The sequence below is a fragment of the Danio rerio genome, chromosome 23 (genome assembly GCF_049306965.1).
Source record: "Danio rerio strain Tuebingen ecotype United States chromosome 23, GRCz12tu, whole genome shotgun sequence".
Classification (NCBI taxonomy): Eukaryota; Metazoa; Chordata; class Actinopteri; order Cypriniformes; family Danionidae; genus Danio; species Danio rerio.
The window spans coordinates 45,608,105-45,629,145 of NC_133198.1; the positions used below are offsets into that span (position 1 = coordinate 45,608,105).

A 21,041-nucleotide genomic window follows, 5' to 3' on the forward strand; every position below is an offset into this window, starting at 1 on the left:
AATTGAATAACAATATAATATATATATATATAAATAACTTTTATAAATTAACTTTTACAAACATTTTATTTTATGAAAACAAAGATTGTGTGTGTGTGTGTGTATGTATGTATATATATATATATATATATATATATATATATATATATATATATATATACACACATACACACACAATCTTTGTTATATACAATTAAATAACAATATAATATATATATATATATATATATATATATATATATATATATATATATATATATATATATATATATATATATATATATATATATATATATATGTGTGTGTGTGTGTGTGTGTGTGTGTGTGTGTATATATATATATATATATATATATATATATATATATATATATATATATATATATATATATATATATAATGTATATGTGATACACACACATACATAGAAACAAAACAAGACAATTGTAATACATAGACATTTAATCTTAGAATTTGTATATAAATATAAATAAACATTTTCTCAAATATATGTATGCACACTTAGATTGTCAAAACCATTTTTTTTTTTTTTGGATGAGATTAATGATTAGGCGTCACGGTGGCGCAATGGGTTGCACAATTGCCTTACAGTTAGAAAGTCACTGGTTTGAGCCTCGGCTGGGTCTGTTGGCAATTCCGTGTGGAGTTTGCATGTTCTCCTCGTGTTGGCGTGGGTTTCCTCCAGGTGCTCTGATTTATCCACACAGTCCAAACACGTGCACTAGGGGACTTGGGTAAAATTAATTGTCCATAGTGTATGAGTGTGTGTGTGGATGTTTCCCAGTGATGAGTTGCAGCTGGAAGGGCATCCACTGTGTAAAATATATGCTGGAAGTTCATTCCGCTGTGGCGACCCCAGATTAATAAAGGGACTAAGACGAAAAGAAAATGAATGAATGAGATATCACGATTAATTTATGTCCAGCACTAAATACATCACAAAAGTTTGGAAGCACTTGAAGGTATGTAAATTAAGTGATTATAAATAAAAATGAGATATCATTTGGGTGAACTAATCTTAAAAATATATATTTCTAATATTATTATTATTTTACAGTGTTTTTGTAGTTTGGACCGCAGCGCGCCACCTATAGGCGTACTATCATAAAACAAGATGTCACGCCGCACTCATATTCGGTTTCGTTTTCTCCACTTGCTAGAAAGGAAACAGCTGCTGACGGAATAACGGGAATTATTTGTATTAATTATTAAATTGCCCATTAATTGTATTTTGTAAGCGTCTACCCCTACCCTCACAGTAATGTAAAAGTAGTCATTATACCGAGTATGATTCATAAAATTTATTAAATTATCTATTATTTGTATTTTATTAACATCTACCCATACCCAATCCTAAACCCAACCTTATTGTAATGTAAAAACTGTAATTATACTCAGTAATATTCACATTATTTATTAAATTACCCATTAATTGTATTTTATTAACATCTACCCCAATCCCAACTACCACAGTAATCTAAAAACAGTAATTATGTCGTACAGTCAGTGTCCCAAAAATTGACGCGAGTATCCGCAGCTGTATCCCATCTACACTTTACTCTCTGTTTGCCGCGGTTGTTGCTAAACGGGATACAGCTGCGGCTGAAAAAGTTAACGAGAATTATCTATATTATCTTTTAAATTATCTATTGGTTTTATTTTATTAACGTCTATCCCAACCAAAAACCAAACCCTCGCAGTAATGTAAAAACAGTAATGTTACCCCTGCTAAAAAAAAAACGACTTAAACCAGCCTAAACTGGTTGGCTGGTTTTATCTGGTCGACCAGCCTGGATTTAGAGAGGTTTAGGCCATTTGGTTTCCACCCATTTCCAGCCTGGTCTTAGCTGGTCAGGCTGGAAAATTACCATCTAAATCATGGTTTAAGCTGGACATAGCTGGTTTTGGCTGGTCATCTACAAGCCTGACCAGCTAAAACCAGGCTGGAAATGGCCCAATCCTAACCCCAACGCTCACACTAATGTGTCCCATCTAGACTTTAGCCTTCGCTTGCCGCAGTTGTTGCTAGAAGGGATACAGCTGCAGCTGAAAGTTGACTACAATTATTTATATTACTTATAAAATTATCCATAAATTGTATTTTATTAACATCTACCCCAACCCTCACCGTAATGCAAAACACTAACTATACCAAGTATTTTTCATATTATTTATTAAATTACCCATTAAAACGTCTACTCCTACCCCAACCCTCACAATAATGTAAAAATAGTAACTAATGTTATACAGTATTACAAAAAGTATATTAAATTGACGTAAGTCTCCGTAGCAATATCCTTTTTTTAACTATTATTATGCGAAAATTAGAATTTAAAATCACATTATTAAAAAGAAATTAAAAAGACAAAAAGAACACATTTTTGGAAAAAGAAATAACAACAGAAAAACAAAAGAAAAACAAAAACAAACAAGAGGGGTAAATACATTACACATTAAAGAAAAATATTATATAATTTACAAATTTCAGTTGTTTTTAAAGCCTTTTTTGTGAAAGAGTTAGAAACTGTTTTAAAGTAATACTGAATTTCAGTAAGCAAAATATATAAAAAAGGTTTTTGGTTTGAAAAATTACATTTATGTATGTAAAATTTTGTTAATAAGATAAGAAGATTAAGAAAATGTTTTCTTTTTTATGTAAAGCTTCTGTTTTATAATTAACTAAACCAAACAAAACAATATACCATAGTAAGGAAAATTCTTTATCAACATTCCCAATTATAAAAAAAGAAAAATCCTTCCAAAGTAACCTAGAGCATTGCCAAAATAAGTGAACCAGGGACTAAAAATGAACAATTAGTATCGATATATTTTTTATATCTTACTAAAAGAGTATTGACTGGGTATGTACAGTGAATAATTCTAAATGAAACTTATTTTATTTTATTTGTAATTAAGTAGCTATTTGTTTCAGATATTGATCGGAGAAAAATATGGCTCATCCCATATATATGGGATACTGCTCCGTAGCAGTATCCCATATACCCTCCGCTTGCCGCACTGACGCGGCCCACAATGCCTTGCGCGGACAGAGTTAACATGGCGCGTGCGCTCAGCGTCTCGAAAAGGGCCGAAAACAAAAACAACATCAGCGCCGGGCTTCATGGCGATTAAACCGAACCGTAACCTCTATTTATGATCGTTTTCAGGATGTTCTACTGATCTACCACACATTAGCGAATCCAGGTAAGACAGAAAAACTACATAAACGAAGTAAAGCTGCGCGAGGCGTTTGTAGCGCAACCGCGAGCTAAGTCTAGTTACATGCACAAAAGTTTGCTTTGGGGAATTGCCATCAAATGACACCTAATGTGGATGAAACGCGATTATAAGTGTTTATTTGTTCCATTTAAACGTGTTCTGCTTGTAACTATTGGGATTGTGTTGTATTTTGGGTGTTTGATCATGGCAAGGTTACATGCAATGTTTTTGTGGTGGTGTTTGGAAACGAGAAATGTGTTCAAACACGCAAAGTACATTATCAGGGCAGGTACTTCCTGCTAACGTGCTAATGAATGCTAGCGGTTTTAGTTATGATGGTGTTTCCTGCGTGACTTGTTTTGTTTGTTCAGGCCTACAGGTCATTAAAGTTGTAATAGCGAACAGGTGGAGATTTTAATATTTGTGCATCTGAAATTAAAATTAATGACGCCTTGAACGCGATATAAATGTAATAAATATATATATGCATTAATGTATATATATATTCTGATAATTAGTCTTGATGGTTGATAGTTAATTTATGTAGATCTATATTGGTAGGGATTGTCTTCTCAGCAATTATGCATTATGTAACAGTGTGTGCAGTGTGTGTACTGTATACATTGTGCTTATTTTATTAAAACATGCATTATATATACCGGGTTCTTACAGGTGCTGAAAATTATAGAGGTAAAGTTGGTTTTATATTCACACATTCGTTCGTTTAGCAGTCTCTATACTGTTTACCATGTTACGTTGCATATTCGATTGCATTTAGCTTGCAAGTATGACTTAGTATGATCTAATTCACTGTGAACAATGTTGTACTTTGATAGTCATTTGCTGCTAATGTGATTTCCCTATTTAAGGAACACTTTTCTGAAATTATATTATTAAGGAGAATGTCTGAATATCCAAATATAAAACCAACTTTACCTCTGTCCAAACATTCTTGAAATGTGTGTGTTTAGTGTTTTGAAAAGTGCTTCGATTCTGGGTTAAGTGTTTGAAAATGTTATTGTTTGCTTTCATAATAACTTGACTGTTTAAATGAAATAAATATGTTGATTATGTGTAAAATATGAGATCTGGAGTCTGTGGGTATCACTGTATCATGATCTGGTTGTCTTTTGTGTTTAAGATGTGTGTAAATTACATTTAAGAGAGTTAATCTTGGACTTTAGAATGTTGTTCATTAGGATGCTATACTAGACTACAGAACCAGGGTGTCCGCAGGTCTTACAATTTCCTAAAACACAATTTTTAAATCACTGAAATGTAGTGTTGTTTTCCTAGGTCCATGTTCAGTTACCCGGTCGGGCCAACATGCATCCAATTACTAACATTCCATCTCAATAAAAGTTTTACCAAAACTTTGTTTAATTTATTATCAATATGGTTTATCTTTCTCACAATAACATCCTCAGCGTTTAGCCTTTTGTAAGTCTGAAATTTAATTTATAATGGTCTTAAAAAGGTCTTAAATTTGACTAAATGAAAACTGTAGAAACCCTGAGAATTCTGCAACAAACAGCATCTGATATAATGTAGTGTATGAAGTATGTAAATGTGTAATTTGTCACTTGTAAAGTGCTGTAAAAGTAAAAAATGCATATGGAAAGTGCGTGAAAAATGCTTAAATTTGACTTTAAAAAATGTTTAGGAGCCCTGTATATGTTAGAGCAGTGGTTCTCAAACTTTTTTCATCAAGTACCACCTCAGAAAGTACCACCAAAGTGAGCAGTATTAAAATACAGTAGCGTAGTCGGCCCAATAAAGCAGCTACAACTCTGCACAGTTAAAAAAACGTGGCAAATTACCTTAGAAATATAGGCTATATGTCATATGTGGCATATTATATCGATCATTTATGATACATTTTTAAATGTTTGTAGCATGTACATGACATTTCATTCCTCCGCGTACCACTAAAGGAAGCCTGCGTACCACTAGTGGTACACGTACCACAGTTTGAGAACCACTGTGTTAGAGCATGGAGCATTGTGCTGAACTTTGTTGCATTTCCAGTGAAATGAAAGTAACTTCTATCATGAGTTCTGCTGATTTAGCCAAAACTGGAATGAAAATGCCAAATAACTGTTTATTTCCATTATGATACTTTGATTAGCTAAATTAAACATGCAAAGTCGTAGCTCATTCGGTGAAAATAAAGCTTACTGGCGTTTCAGATGTGTTTGGTGCAATACTTATTGAGGTAAAGTTGGTTTTATATTGGCACATTAGTGTGCTAATTAATGCTAGCAGTTTAATAATGATGACACTTCATGTGTGACTTGTTTTGTTTGTTCAGGCCTACAGGTCATTAATGTTGTTATAGGGAACAGGTGAAGATTTTGATATTTGTGCATCCAAAATGAAACCAAATGTGTTTTGGACATTATATAAATATCATAATAAAATGAAATGCCTTAATATATATTCTAGGCATGTAACGATATTGTAAATACCGTCATACAGCAATAGCAATTTTTGTGAGTGCGCATACTCGAGAGCGGTGTTGTCGTGCGCCTACTGAAGGGTGGGATGGAGGGTGTGTCGCGTCGCGGGGGCACTTTTGATCATTTTGGAAGGGCACTTTCTATCCAAGATTAAAAAGGGCATGTGCACTGCACAGGTTGAGCCCTATGTGTGCACCTGCCTGCAAGTTGGGGAATACGGCTAATAACAGTCATGGGGATTGCAGAATACAGCTCACTATTCAGATTGATGCAGACATTGACTTGTACCTCAAAGAGACCTCTATCTCACTCATGGCTTGTCCTCTCAAGTGGTGGAAAGACAATGCACAATGTTACCCACTGCTGTCAACCTGGGCCAAGTCATATCTCTGTCCCAGAAACCTCAGTCCCAAATGAGAGGGGTTTTTTCTGTTGCAGGGGACATTATAAATGCCCAGAGATCCCAGCTTTTACCAGATTATATTTATATGATAATTTTCCTTAAAAAACTCATCTCTATCTAAGTGAGTGGGTGATTAAATGTTGAATGTGATGAGTTTTCAACAATACTAAATTGAAACTTTATTTTTTTTACATGGTTTAATAATTTTTTGTTATTAAAATTGAAAAATTGAAGTTCCTGTTTCAAAGCTTACAGATAGATGGCTAATTTGTATGGCATTGACACTTTTGGCACTTTTTTGGAGTATTTTCATTAGTTTTGTTTTTCCTGTAAAGGTAATTACCGTACCGTGAAATTCTGATACCGTTACATCCCTATATTCTGATAATTAGTCTTGATGCATGGATGGATGGTAGTTAATTCATGTTGGATCCATATTAGTAGGGATTGTTTTCTCAGAAAGTATGCATTGTCATATTTCTGCAGTGTGTACTGCATGCATTGTGCTTATTTTATTAAAACATGCAGGGTATACCGGGTATTATTGGAAATCCTTGAAAATGTGTTTTCAGTGATTTGAAAAGTGCTTAGATTTTGGATAAATGCTTGAAAGTTGTGTTGCTTTCATAATAACTTGACTATTTAAATAATATAAATATGTTGCTTATGCGTAAAAAGTAAACTCTGGAGTATGTGGATATCACTGTAACGCAATCTGGTGGTCTTTTTTACGTATAAGATTTGAGTAAATTGCATTTAGGACTTTAGGATGTTATTCATGCTATACTGTACTACAGAATCAGGGCGTCTGCAGGGTCTTAAAAAGTCTTTGTCTTAAATTTTGTAAACTAAATTTTAAGCTTTAAAAGTCTTAAAATCATTGAAATTTTGTGTTGTAAGTCTTAAATAATTTTAAACAGGTCTTAAATTGACCTTGTAAAGCTACTCAGTCTTGCCAGCATGCAACCAATCATTAACATTCCATCTCGCTTTACCAAAATGTTATTCAATTTATTACCAATATGATTATTTTCCTTACAATAACGCTTTTTATGTTTTAACTGAGCCATTAGAAAAAAAACAATCCTTAGCATTTAGCCTTGTGTAAGTCTGAAATTTAATTTATAATGGTCTTAAAAAGGTCTTCAAGTCTTGACGTGATGAAATAAGTAGAAAACCTGAAATTACTGCAACAAACAGCATCTGATATAATGTAGTGTATGACGTATGTAAATAAGTAATTTGCCACTTGTAAAGTGCTGGAAAAGTTAAAAATGCATATGGAAAGTGCGTGATAAGTGCTTAAATTTGACTGTGAAAATGTGTAAGAGCTCTGTATATGTCTGAGTATGATGTTGCACTGTGCTGAACTTTACCTTACATTTCCAGTGAAATGAAAGTAACATCAGCTGTGGATTCTGCTGATAAGTAAAAAGTTTTCTTGCCTCAAATTGATGTTTCCTTTTTTCTGCTTTTTTTGTCATAAGCATTCTATTTGGAAGTAAGTTGTTTTAAAATCTTGTGTCAGTTATGGCATCAGTATGTGAACATTTTTCTGGGCTTAGTTGTAGTCGGTAAAATGAACTAAAATGATGTTTTCTCATATTCATTGTTCCTGTTAAAGTAAAAATTAAATAATATTAAATTAAATAACTTTTTTTCCCTTAAAATTATTGATTAGGTTTGATTAAATGAACTGCACTTTTGTTGTTGTTGATTTTATTTTTCAGGTTATCTTTCAGGAATTGCAGTAAATTCAGTTTTATGAGACTTTTCCATTATTCTGATTTTTCACTTTACAAAAAAAAAAAAAGGGCTAGAATCATCCTATTGTTTAGTACAGGGGTCGGCAACCCTAAATGTTGAAAGAGCCTTATTAGACCAAAAAAAAAACAAAAAACAAATATGTTTGGAGCCGCAAAAAAATGTAAAGCCTTATATAAGCCTTATAATAAAGGAAACACATACTGTATCTATAGTAGCTATATTAGCCTACTATAAAAATGACTAAGTTGGCTACAAATACATAATGAGCCTTCATGATTAAATAGCCACTGAAATCAGGTGGTTGGTGTTTATTTCGTTGTCATTTAAACACTTCAGCACAGCCTCTGGTCTTTCAGTGATATTAATTTGATCATTTCTTCTTGCGGCCCATCAGAGTTCATGCATAAAAGCGCATTGAATATCGGTCACATTACAGGAAATTGAGTATGCTGGCACTGAATTAATGTCCTTGGTTTGCTGATCGGTGATGTTACCTGCCATTTTAATAGCCCTTTCCTTTACTGTCTTAGCGGAGAGAGGTATATCTTTAATTTTTTGTATTATCTTGGTTTTGTTTTTGAAGTCTGCAAATAGGTGTTCTAGTATGTTGATGAATGACTCCTTTATGTAGTCACCATCTGTGAACGGTTTTCCATGCTTTATTATCTCCCGGTTTGTTTACAACAGCCACCTGCCCGGCATCCTGCCCTGCTGATAGAAACCTGTGTCGCAGGCTATGGCGCAAATCTTCGTTGACAGAAATGTTGAAATTAAATATTAATTCTACACACTTTTACAGCATTTGAAAACGTTAAAAATGTTTGTCCTCCAATAGAAATCATATTAAAACAAAAATATATACTAACCTTCCCCATCTTTTTGAACATTTTTGAAAAAACTTCAGGGAGCCACAAGGGCATCGCTTAAGAGCCGCATGTGGCTCTAGAGCCGCGGGTTGCTGACCCCTGGTTTAGTATGACGTACCGCATTATATAAAGAGATAGATCACCTAGTTTCTGTGCCAACGATCGGGTTGTCGTGGTCCTAACCTTCGACCACCACCCGTTCCACAATGCACAACCACTTACCACTCCTCCTGTAGGTGGTGGGCCTGCAGGAGGATGGTCCCAAATTGCTCCTTCGGGCTAAGCCCGGCTGGGTTCCGTGGAAAAAAAAAACGGCCACCAGGCGCTCATTACGAGCCCCAACCCCAGGCCTGGCTCCAGGGTGGGGCCCGGCTGCGCCATACCGGGTGACGTCACAGTCCTCTGATGCAATGATGTTCATAAGTGGTTTTTGAACCGCACTTAGTCTGACCTGTCACCTAATAACTTTTTGCCTTGGGAGACTCTACTAGGGGCATTAGCCCCCGGCATCATAGCTTTTAGGATCACTCAGGCACTCAAACCTCTCCACCACAATAAGATAGCAGTCCATGGAGGAGCGAGGAGGTGTGAGGATCACTGTCACCCGGGAGCAGCTCGGAGTAGAGCTGCTGCTCCTCCACATTGAGAGAAGTCACCTAAGGTGGCTCGGGCATCTGTTTCGGATGCCTCCAGGATGCCTAACTAGTGAGGTGTTCCAGGCATGTCCCACCGGGAGGAGGCTTTGGGGAAGACCCAGGACATACTGGAGGAACTGTGCCTCTAGGCTGGCCTGGGAATGCCTTGGGATCCCCCCCGGAGGAGCTGGAGGAAGTGTCTGGGGAGAGGGATGTCTTACGCCTGTTTCACACCGCAAGTGTCAGCGGCGCGTGAGCAGAGCGTGAGCAGCACGTGTGTTTTCGGCGTCCATGTTAACAGATTAGAGCTTTCATACCGCACGCAGCAGCAGTGCGTCAGAGCGAGGCGTGAGCGTCGCTGAAGCAGCAGTGCAGCGATAGTTTCGGCGCTGGGTCTATTTTTGACGCGCTGCTCAAGCTCAATTAAAGTGACAGTGCATTGAGAATGACCAAAACACATTGAATGACTGTAAAAAGTAGCAATTTTACCCAATAAATGCGTTAATAATGTCAAATGGTTTATATATAGTCAATCAAATGAACTTAAAACGATTAAAAACGGCAACAAACATTTATTTAGGCCCGAACTACAAAACCAAATGTAAAACAATTTTACTATCAGTTTTGCTTAAGTTGCACACTAGTGTTGTAGGAGAGGGGAAATGGAATATTTACGGGATTTGTAGTCCATAGCGCAGTGTATTGTGGGTAGTGTAGTTCGACACGCATGCTGGATGATGTGAGCTCGCTGTGTTCTGTGCAGCTGAGCAGAGCAAGAACGTTTTAATCGGCTTTGTTTTATGTTCACTCGAGTTATTCCTACCGGGAGCTGTTTGCACTGTGAATCTCACAACACGAAAATAAGTAAAAGAATGGCATGCATTAGTTACTTTTGTCCGTCTCATCCTCTGCACGAGCATGAATTAACGAGCTGTTATTCTGCTGCTGGACAGCACTGAAGCGGAGAAAGTAACACTAGTTTGATCATGTATAAATATCATTATAACTATATTGTATAAATATGATTATAACTAAGTCTACAGCAACCTGACAATCAAATAACAAATGACATGATATCACAGGCGATTGTCTTCTGACTGTAGACACTTCTCATATAAGTTAGCTTGAGAAGCATACAGTACTATTTGATCTATAAAATTTGTAAAATAATCATTTGCAGGTTAAAGAAACAGCATAGGAGGGGCTTTGGTGCAGATAAAAAGTTTAAAAAGTGTATTTGTATATAGAGAGACATGGGTAACTAGATAGAATAGACAGAGATAGGTTGATCTCTGCAGCAGCTGCCGAAGAGCTGCGCGCTGCAGACGCAGCTGGTGTGAAAGGCAAACGCCTGCGTGCTGCTACTGCTCGACATACGCGCTGCTCACGCTCTGCTCACGCGCCGCTGACGCTTGCGGTGTGAAACAGGCGTTAGACTGCTGCCCCAGCGACCCGGCCCCGGATAAGTGGATGAAATTGACATGACATAGATCACCCCAAAATGAAATTGACCAAATTACCTCATCGTTTATTCTCCCTCTTGTTATAAATCTATGAGTTTCCTTTGTTGAACAATGCTGGTTGATTTCACGCATTCCATAGTAAGAAATACAATGGGTAAGGGCTACAAACATTCTGCCAAACATCATCTTTTCTGTTCAACAGTAGAGAAACTCGATTAAGTGAGGAGTAAAGTCAGTTTTGTCAGTATTTTCCTGATTTCCCAAATATGTCTGCATGTTATTGGAAAGAAACTGGCATCGCAATATTCCTTTTTACTGCAATCTTATGTTGTGATATTACAGTTTTTCTCGATTGGTTTGACTCATTTCTTGAAACAGAAACTACATTCTCAAAACAGCATGGACACCTCCTAACCACTTGGCAATTGTTCACAACAGAATTGAATTTCTTATTCATTTCATCAAACTGCAAATGCCTAAGTACATCTTTGCAAATGATTAAGTGCAGATAGCATTAATTTAGCACCATTTCCAAGTGAATAGATCTAGTTAAACTAAACTGATTGATAATTCTCCATCTAATGGTTAATTTCTCCAAAATGTGTCAGTCATTTCATTGTATAAGTCGTTACATGCACAATAGTCTGTTCAATTGTCAAAATTAGTCCATAATACCATGAATACCATAGAGTAGGAGAATCCTTGGAACATTTGATTACAATTTATTACAGTTATTTATTCTATTTGCTCTGATATATGGAAGTTACTTTGTGTGTGGTTGATCACTACAACAAAAAAAGGACCATTTCTTTGGCAGTATAAGTGCAATGTGTGATGTCAAACCTCGGAGGCTGCTCTTACCCTAAAATCCTATTTCTTGTTTTCAGTTTTATACACGATTGTATTCTGTTAGCTAGACAAAAACAGTACAGTAACCATTGTCAATGAAGGACTGGGCTAAGACTGTAAGGTGGACATGAGGGATATTTTAGTGGTCCTGTGCCGTAATGACAAAACATCTAAACATTTCGACTTTCGGTGCTTACATAATGCTAAAGGGGCGAAGCTTTTTGGGGGCACTGACTGTTTAAATGAGAAGGAAATTTAGTTTTGACACATGCGTGAACTGTTTTGGGAAAGGTATGAGCTTTTGCAAGTGAGCTATAGTGTTGTGGTAAACAGCAACACTGTTTGCCAAATGATCTTAGAATTTGAGAATGTAATTTCTGTTTCAAGAAATGAGCCAAACCATGGAGAAAAACTGTAATACAGTTTCACCAGATGCTTTGAGCTAGGGCTGCGCGATACTGGGAAATTATGCGATATCCAATATTGTTGTTCAGTGTTAATGATAATGATTTTTCTTACAAATAACTAACTTTTAAAAGTGCAATTTTATCAGTAATTAAAAAGTCATTTATTTATATAATGATCATACTAAAATATAATTTTTTTGCTGAGCTAATTAAAGCTTAGGTTAGCCCTAGGTTTAGATAACAGCTCTTGCTGGAGAGGTGGGGATTAAGATGGGAAGGCCCCGTCGATTCGTGCCGATTTGTGCCTTGCTGTCAAAGGCAAGTGGCTTTTGCCAACAAACTGTTATTTCTGAATGTGCTGACGCTGGGATTTAGATGATTTGAAGCAAATCTATTTGTTGAACATGTACTACACGCTTAAAGCATTCACTCAATGTCATTAGCTAATTTTTTTTGCATAAGTGGCGTTTAGCGGTTGCATCTAAACTCTTCATATATCTATGACAGACCTACACATACAAATGATAAGCTTTCACTGGAAGGTAAAAATTTCAAATGACTTCACTATGTTAGACATAAATTGAACTGTATAGAAACTAGAGCTGCACAATTAATCGTTAAAAGATCTCGATCTCGATTTGACCCCCTAGACGATCTTAATCCAGCATTTCTACAATTCTGCCAATCATATTTTCAAGTTCAGGAGAGAAGAAAAGACGGCTGCACGAGTCTTTTAATTGTTTCACACACGTTGCTCAGTGACATAGACACCGCCAAATGATGTCGAAAGAGTCACATACTGTATTTACAAGGTATAATTCACCTAAAAATGTCCTTTTTGTCTTCATATAATGATGTTTTCGCAGCCGGGAAATCACATATGATGTGAGCTGCTGACCGTGAGCTGCTATCACAGAGAGGGCGTGTGTACGCGCTCTACTTAATGATAGATGCGCCCGTCTACTTTAGTGTACAGAACCTATATAAGTTGTGAGTAACAGGTAATACAGTTGTAAATAATATTCTGTTTGTGGCACAGAGAGATTGTTTGGGAGCCGCGCGCGAAGTATGAACAAGCACTTAGCAATCAGAATGAAACCGAAAGTGAACTCTTCATTTAAATAATCATATCGCATTTTAGAGTTATGATTACAGCAAGCATTTGATGTTTTTTTCTTTCATAGCGAACCCACTGTTGTGCATGAAAATACATGTTTACAATGTCAGTATAACTACTCTAGCCTATATAATGTTGAATATAATCTGATAATGGCACATTTCTGATTTTACCAGTGAATAAAATTGTCTAATATGACAGATTGCAAGCATATATCTCAAACATAATAATGCAACATCATAATCATGATAATTATAAGTAGAATAGAATTATTTATAAAAACCAGTAGACCTACACATAATATTATTATCGATCTTGTGCCAAATGTTTGTTTTTACCTTTATTTTATACAGAATCGTGAGAAAATCGTGATCTTTATTTTTAGCAAAAAAATCGTGATTCTCATTTTAGCCAGAATCGTGCAGCTCTAACCTTAATGTCTTATCAACTACTCTACACTAAGATCCTGCTGTGATGTAACTATTATGAATGCAAACATTTGTGATGTCGATGCTGAAAGGATGTATTGTGCGGCTCTACAGCTCACAGTCTGATTCTGGTGTGTTTCCATTCCAGAAACCTTCACCCCAGAGCCCTTTGGGCTTTTCTTCAGTCTCATCCGGAGAGAAGTGGAGTGGCATGGAGGACCCCAAAAGCCCAGTGAAGGCACTTAAACCTTCCCGCTCGAACGCTGGCAAAGTGTCATCCTCCAAACCTCAGAGGGAGAGCGTGAAAACCCCCAGCCGAAGCAAAGACGGTGTCCCAAGGGTGAAGGAAGAGGCGCCGGGCGGCAGAACGCGCACCGACAGCCCTCAGGAGCAGGCCAGGGGGAAAACCCGCAGGCTAACAGGCAGAACTAACTCTGGTGAAAGAGGCAAAGGGAAACCCTCGGCCAATGAAGCCCGTCAGCAAACACAAGAGAACAAAACAGCGGTCAGAAACAGCGGACCGGTCAAAGATGGAGGAGCAACAGCGGAGGAAATCTCAGCACACAACAATAACACCACCACCACCACTAAAGATAAGATGCCTGGTGAGAAAATACGCTGTCTACTGGTAATTGGGCAGGTATAAGATTCTGACTGTATGAAAACCTTGGATAAAAACACCACGGTTTCACGGTATTGAGATTACTGCTCTTGAATATGTTCTTTTTAAATGTCTGGGTAAAAAACTGCAACTTGTTTCACCATTGAAGACAATATATTTTATTTTAAGGGACATTTAAAGTGTTTTGGAATGGTAAACATGTCAGGCTAAATATTAAAATAAGAAGTAAAAGCACTTTCAAAAGGCTGTCTGCCAGCCAATTTTTTTTCGTATTGTGACGCAGTTCCTAGAGACACAAAATATTAAATGAAAATCTGTGGGCGTGGCTTATTTTTTTCTACTGCAAGCTGATTTGATGTGGTAAAGTAGGCGTTTCGTTAAGAAAGATCTGAAAAAGGGTAGGGATGGGAACCGAAACTCGGTACTTTATCAGTGCTACATTATAAAAGACTAAAGTATCGATAAACTGACATTAACGGTTCTGCTATTAGTACAGGAGAATTATTGCTGAATAAATATTACTTACAGTTGCATAATCTTACTGGCCAACCTTTTCCTGGCCAATACTTGATATTCGTCTGCACAGTTGGCAATCTCACATGAAAAATGCTTGCATTTTTGGTGAGCGCATCAAGTATAAAAGCCTGAAAAATGAAAAGCTTTCGACTGGCTAGCTAAAGGTACATCATCCACATCATTAGACTGCTAGCAGTCTATCACATAAGGTCTCTTTAAATTAGTATTTTAGTTTAATAAACACACAAATAAATAAATCTTAAACATTAAATATGCTTTTACATTACTGTATTTACAAATATAGCTTGTGAATAGCCTAATAATAAACTATGCTTATTAAGAAGTGATAAAAACAGCTGATTTTTACATTGTTATCTCCCAAAACACTGTTAACTCATTTATGTGAACGTGTAATGAAAAATCTTAAACATTATCTGATTATTTAACTGCATTTTGCAACTCAAAGAGGGTATTTTCAACTGCAGGGAGCACAATAAACCAAGAAAGATCCCAACTTCTGCCAGAAAAGGCAAGCATGTTGATTTTGCTCTAGAAGAATGGTAAAAAATTGAGTAAATTTCCTTCAAACCATTCAACATTCTTTTACAGTAAAAATTTTATTTAATAGTTTTATTATTACGTTTAAAAAAAATAATAATTGTAAAACAGTGTTGTTTTTCATTTAAAAAAAAAAAACGCTACAAAAAGTACAGATATGAGAACCATTAAAGTTCTGAACTAGAGGTCTGCATTCCTGCGGCTCCCGTGGTATAGCCAGGACCCACGGGACCCGACCAGATTTTTGCTGCACAGGATTAAATTTCTGAATAAAGCACGGGAGCGGTAGGTAACTGGTTTAATTTTGGACTGGAGCGGCCGGACTAACAATATCGCTCCCAACTCCCGAGCGAGCGAGCACGCGTATGTATGTGTGTGAATGAGACCGCGTGATGCTGCGTTTAGTTTGTTTGTGTGTGTGTGTGTGTGTGTGTGTGTGTGTGTGTGTGTGTGTGTGTGTGTGTGTGTGTGTGTGTGTGTGTGTGTGTGTGTGTGCGCGCATGCGTGCGAATGAGAGAAAGACCTTTGTGCTGTGTGTGTGTGTGCGTGTGTGTGTGTGTTTATACAGACAGCTTGTTATAGGCTGTCTGGACTCTGTATAACTGGGTGGTTTTCGGTTTTGTTCTCCCCCTCGCTCGTTAGCGGGAAAGGGTGCGTTGGGTAGAAAAAGGGGCGGGTTGGGCAGCGCAACAAATCCTCAATGTAAGCGGGAGTGGTCGGGTACGAGCTAAAACCTGGCGGGAGCGGGTTTCAAAATTCAGTCCCGCGCAGATCTCTATACTGAACCAATAAGTGGCATCAATAAAAGTATTAATATCATTAAAACCTTAACGATGCCCATCACTAGACAAGGGTTTGGGAAGAGTTATCACAGCCAAACAGACTACTCCTGCTCACCATTTCTGTTTGTTGTCAAAACTGACAGCTAGAGGGTCGTGGTTTAGTATGTTAGCCACGCTCAATACCTTAGACAGACCTAATCTTAGAATTAAACCGAAACAAACAGGACGTGCATTTTCAGATTTTAACTTCAGATTACAAGGGCAAACTTTTTTCTTCCCCTTTACTGACACACACAGATGAATTGTTTGCCACATTATTAGCAATGTGAGCTGACAAAATCAGTGTGGTCGGTTTTTATCTGATGTGTACTTCTAAAACTCAGGTGTGGAGGCGGGCAGACAGAGGGTGGAGGAGGTGGTGGAGGTGCTGAATCTGACCTCTGATCAGCAGCTGGGACTCAAACAGGCGGAGGAGAGACTGCAGAGAGACTACATACACCGGCTGCTCAAGGTAACTGGACACAAACTCACACACTGCATCAGCATTACTGATCTCTGTACAGGAAGTACGGCAGACCTAAAAGTAAGTTGTGGGAGTGTAGATTCCTTAGATCATTTTGACTTGCTTAACCCTTATTTTGTTTTTACAAAAGTAATTGATATTTAAGCGACAACGGTGCACAGAATAAAAAATACTTGGTAGGATCAGGGCCGGCGTGTCCATAGAGGCCATCTAGGGTGGCAGAATAGTGAGGGCGGCATCTGCTTTCGGGTTGAGGGCGACGTGATCTTCCTTTGCCTAGAGCGCCAGTTCAGCTTGCTCCAGCCCTGAGAAGGATCACATATGTTAGAAGCTAATTTGGTATATTATTAAATCTGGTGAACTCTAAATAGTGATGTTGATTATTTAAATTATATATTGTATTTATTTTAACAAACATTACTTTAAACTAGACACTTGAAACCACACACACACACTGTATACATCACTTTTGTAAATTGCTAGTCTTTTTATCCATACACAGCTATTATACTATAAGCATATATACTAAATTAAGTGTCCACAAGTTTCAGTTTCTTTGTATTTACTAAATGTATTAGGCATGTGTTTCAGTAAAATGGTGATCATTATTTTAGCTTGTAAAGTTATGATTTTTTGGTTCATATTTCAATTAAAAATGTCATTTAGAGAAAAATAAAATTATTCCACTAAATATCTTTTACCTCTTCTAAACTCTTCAGTGGTTAACACTGTCACCTCACAGCAAGGTTTAAGTTCCAGCTTTGGGACTTTGTTTTTAAATGTGTTAAAAGTGTTGTAAAATTAATATACCCCTGGAAGGATGCTATTTTCATTATTTTGACCCATTTTTATTATATGGTCCACATTTTATTTTAAGTTGTGAATCCTTTAGTTTGGTTAGTGAAATGCACAACTAAACATTGTAAATCCTGAAAATAAATGAATTAAATTAATTAGTTAGTTACGAACTCACATTTCTTCCCCCTTGAAGACGAGTTGGTGGGCTCGTTTTCATCCCAGTTGTCTTTAGCCAGTTTCATTTGACTGTAAACAAAACACTTTATTCTCCTGATTTTCAATGTAAATCAGACCATTTGTGTTCATATTCACGAGCCTGTTTTGCTTTTCAATGGAGGTGAAAATTGGATCATTTATTGAACCTAGAAACATTGATTTCAGCTATTTGCACATTTGAACGTGTGATCTGACTGCTTTCTCTGTGGTGTTTTCCACAGCCGTCTCCGGAATATCCCAATTTCCAGTATCTATGCAAACTGTGTTCAGTCCATGTGGAGAACATCCAGGGTGCTCACAAGCACATTAAAGAGAAACGTCACAAGAAGAACATCATGGTGAGAGCATGCAGAATGTCGTGTTTCCAGTGCAGTTTAAAGCATTTTGTACAGTTTTATATGGGGATAATTCGCCCAAAAATGTAATTATGCTCACTAATTCACTCAGTTCTGTAGATCTGTAAACCTGTAGCCATTGACTTCCATAGTAGGAAAAAACATTTGCTATGGTAGTCAGCTGTTACAGGTTTTCAACTTACTTCAACATACCTTCTGTTGTGTTTAAATTAAGCTCATAAATGTTTGAGATGAGTAACGGGTGAGTAAATGATCACAGAATGTGTGTTTTTTTTTTTTTTGTTTTTTTGGTGAGCTTAGGTGAATAATTAATCCATGCAAGTCAATCTACTGAAAATAATAGTTTGCTTGAATGGATGATTCAACAGATTAAAATAATTAATGTTTTATATATTTGCACAACATTCTTGTATTCATTTTTTTTGCATATTAGGGGTATTTAAAGGGATAATTCACTCAAAAATGACAATTCTAAACCGGTTTGACTTTCTTTTTTTCTTCTACTGAAAGCAAAGGAAGATTTTTTTGAAGCTGAAACCCATTGACTGCCATGGTAGTTTCTTTTCTATTCATTTCTTAGTTAAAGGTGCAGTAGGTGATTGTCTTCAGAAACATTATTTGTTGTGCTGGTCTCTTCACAATCCATTATTAATGATTAAAGTATTTGATCTAAGTGTATTTATATATATTTTAATATTCTGGGTGAGGCATAAGACTAAAAATGTTCATCACGATTTGTACATTTGCGTACCTTGTTCTGCTGATGCACGTTCATGCGTGACAGTGCTAAAAACAAATGCTGAATCAAAACCTTTTAAACTCTATCAATATTGAAGTTAGTTTTGCACACTGGAGAAAGGACAACACCATGGCTGAAGTATTTCTTTTAGACAGGTGATGTTTTTTTTTATTTATTTATTATTATTTTTTAAAAACTATTTTAGCTCAAGCAAAGCTGATGTAGAGTGTATTGTGTTATGAATGGGTTATATGCACGGAAGTGTTGCTCAGCCACTGAAATCTTCTGGTGAAAGATTGATGTGACTATTTTCAGTTTCATAAGGTCTTTTTACAGCATGGATGATGTAGATTTATATTTAGTTTAACAACAAAACATCAGTAAATAGCGCTTTCCTGCCTACCCTGCTGTACTGAGGTGAAGTTGGTTTTAAATTCACATTGGTTCATTTTTTAACAACGAGAGCCTGTGATGCGCTCTCGATATTGTTTAACGCTACTCTGAATATTCGGTCTGAAATAGCATGCGAGTATGGCTTAGTAATAAGTGTGATTCATGCATGCCGCCAGCCAACCGCTAAGCATACAGTAGTATATTTAGGACAGTGTGTGAGAAAGTGAGACTAATGATTGATGACAAGTTTTGCTTGCTACACAACTGAAAACAAGCTAGATGCATGCTACAGCTTTTTTTTGGGAATTGTATTATTATGAAGTCCTATAAACTGGCGAATGACATGATCTAGTGGGTCTCATCTTTAACGTGCACGTTCGCAAATTGAGGAGATGTGGCTTTGGCTGACTAGGGAGGGATTGTATTTGAAACAACCGGTTAGCATTTAGGCAGATCAGCTACTGCACCTTTAATGACCAATAATGAATTAAATTCATTGTCGTAATCTGATTACAAATGCTCAATAAATGGAGACTTTCCAGCCTAAGAAACCTAATTGTAATCCAATAAATGGACATTTTCTGACCTATAATGCCAGTCAGAACTCTTGCTCCTTCAAGGCAATCTCTTCTCTAATTGGTGTTTGCTGGAGTCAGAGCGGGATCAATATGGAACAAAATCAATGCCAAAAGTCTTGAATTAAAAAGCTTGTTGAATATCACAAACTGAAAAAAATAATACACCGAATTAACAAGTTCTTGCATTTTAATGACTTGAATTCCAGGGTTTGTATTTTTAGGTCCTGAAATTTAACATATCTGTTTATTTAAGCTGTGAATATTTTAACGAAAAATATTTCAAACACGTTTTCATACTTAAAAATTCAATAATTCATATTCAATTTTCAGATTTCACTTACAAAATATTCAATACCCTTTAAAAATACGATGTATAATATTCAAAAGGTCATTTTCAGTTCATTTTATTTCAGTTCTAATATTCGCTTCCATAAATTCAGTGGATCAAATTCGACTGATAAAATTCAACATTACATCCGGGAACTGCAGGAGAAGCAATAGATTGCAGATTGAAGATCGCCAGCTGCTCTAGCTTTCACCAGCAGGTGGAGATGGAATAATGTAAGATTTTTAAACCAGTAAACAGGCGAGAAAAAGGCTAATAAAGGCACAAAAGTAGCATTCAATTTTAATATCAATGCCTTGGACATTATAAATAATAAAAAGTATGAGTAAATGAGGGTTTAGTCATTTATATTTGCCCTTATGTAACGGAAGCCAGCTGGTGATCGCGTAAAGCTCACCCCTCGGATCCAGTGACAGACGTTGTTCTGCAATCTTATCGGAGCTTGTCTCCCATGCCGGCTCGTTACCTGCTCGGACCGGTGCGGTTACTTGCACATAAACCGTCTTTTGATGAATATGATGTTACACATTGTCTATCTATTGACTCTTTCTTCCATAGACGCGAAGTATTATATTGACAGCTAAAGAATATAAACGTAAGAGAAACAGGAGAGGAAATATAATAATAATACAAACTAGATAAACATTGACAGGGCTAAGAACAATTACGAACAAAGATTTTCAAAACCAGAGAGATTTTATGAGAATGTCACAAAACAGTTTACTTGGAAATGTTAAACAGAGAGTTCAGGTATGATTTAAGGTTGGTTATGGACGGGGCGTCTGATTTAAAATAATTTAACATGATAATGCATTAAAGGAGCGTCTTCAGTTATTCACACAGAACCGTCTAATATGGCATAACTATAAGGAGCAATGTTTGCGCTGTTTAAACGCAGCTATGTCAGGATTGGGATAGGTTATAATTTAATTATTTAAATTATGATTGTTATTATTATTTTATGACATGTATTGGGCTATTG

At 36.5% G+C, this 21,041-nt stretch overlaps 1 protein-coding gene across 9 annotated transcripts in view; it reads left to right on the top strand.

Moving 5' to 3' along the window:
• The first annotated feature begins 3,044 nt into the window (after positions 1 to 3,044).
• Positions 3,045 to 21,041, top strand: part of tut4 (terminal uridylyl transferase 4) — a 162,033-nt gene continuing 144,036 nt past the window's right edge. For 8 of the 9 annotated variants that reach the window (XR_012398709.1, XR_012398713.1, XR_012398710.1 and 5 more), the window contains exons 1-4: positions 3,045 to 3,223; positions 13,781 to 14,237; positions 16,494 to 16,621; positions 17,869 to 17,985. Coding sequence is in view for 1 of the 9 variants with exons in the window: in XM_001335483.9 (XP_001335519.7) it covers positions 13,844 to 14,237; positions 16,494 to 16,621; positions 17,869 to 17,985 (639 nt within the window). In the remaining 8 variants the exon portion in view is untranslated. Of the gene's footprint in view, positions 3,224 to 13,780; positions 14,371 to 16,431; positions 16,622 to 17,868; positions 17,986 to 21,041 lie in introns of all 9 variants that reach the window. The other variant, XR_012398714.1, reaches the window with a different exon arrangement.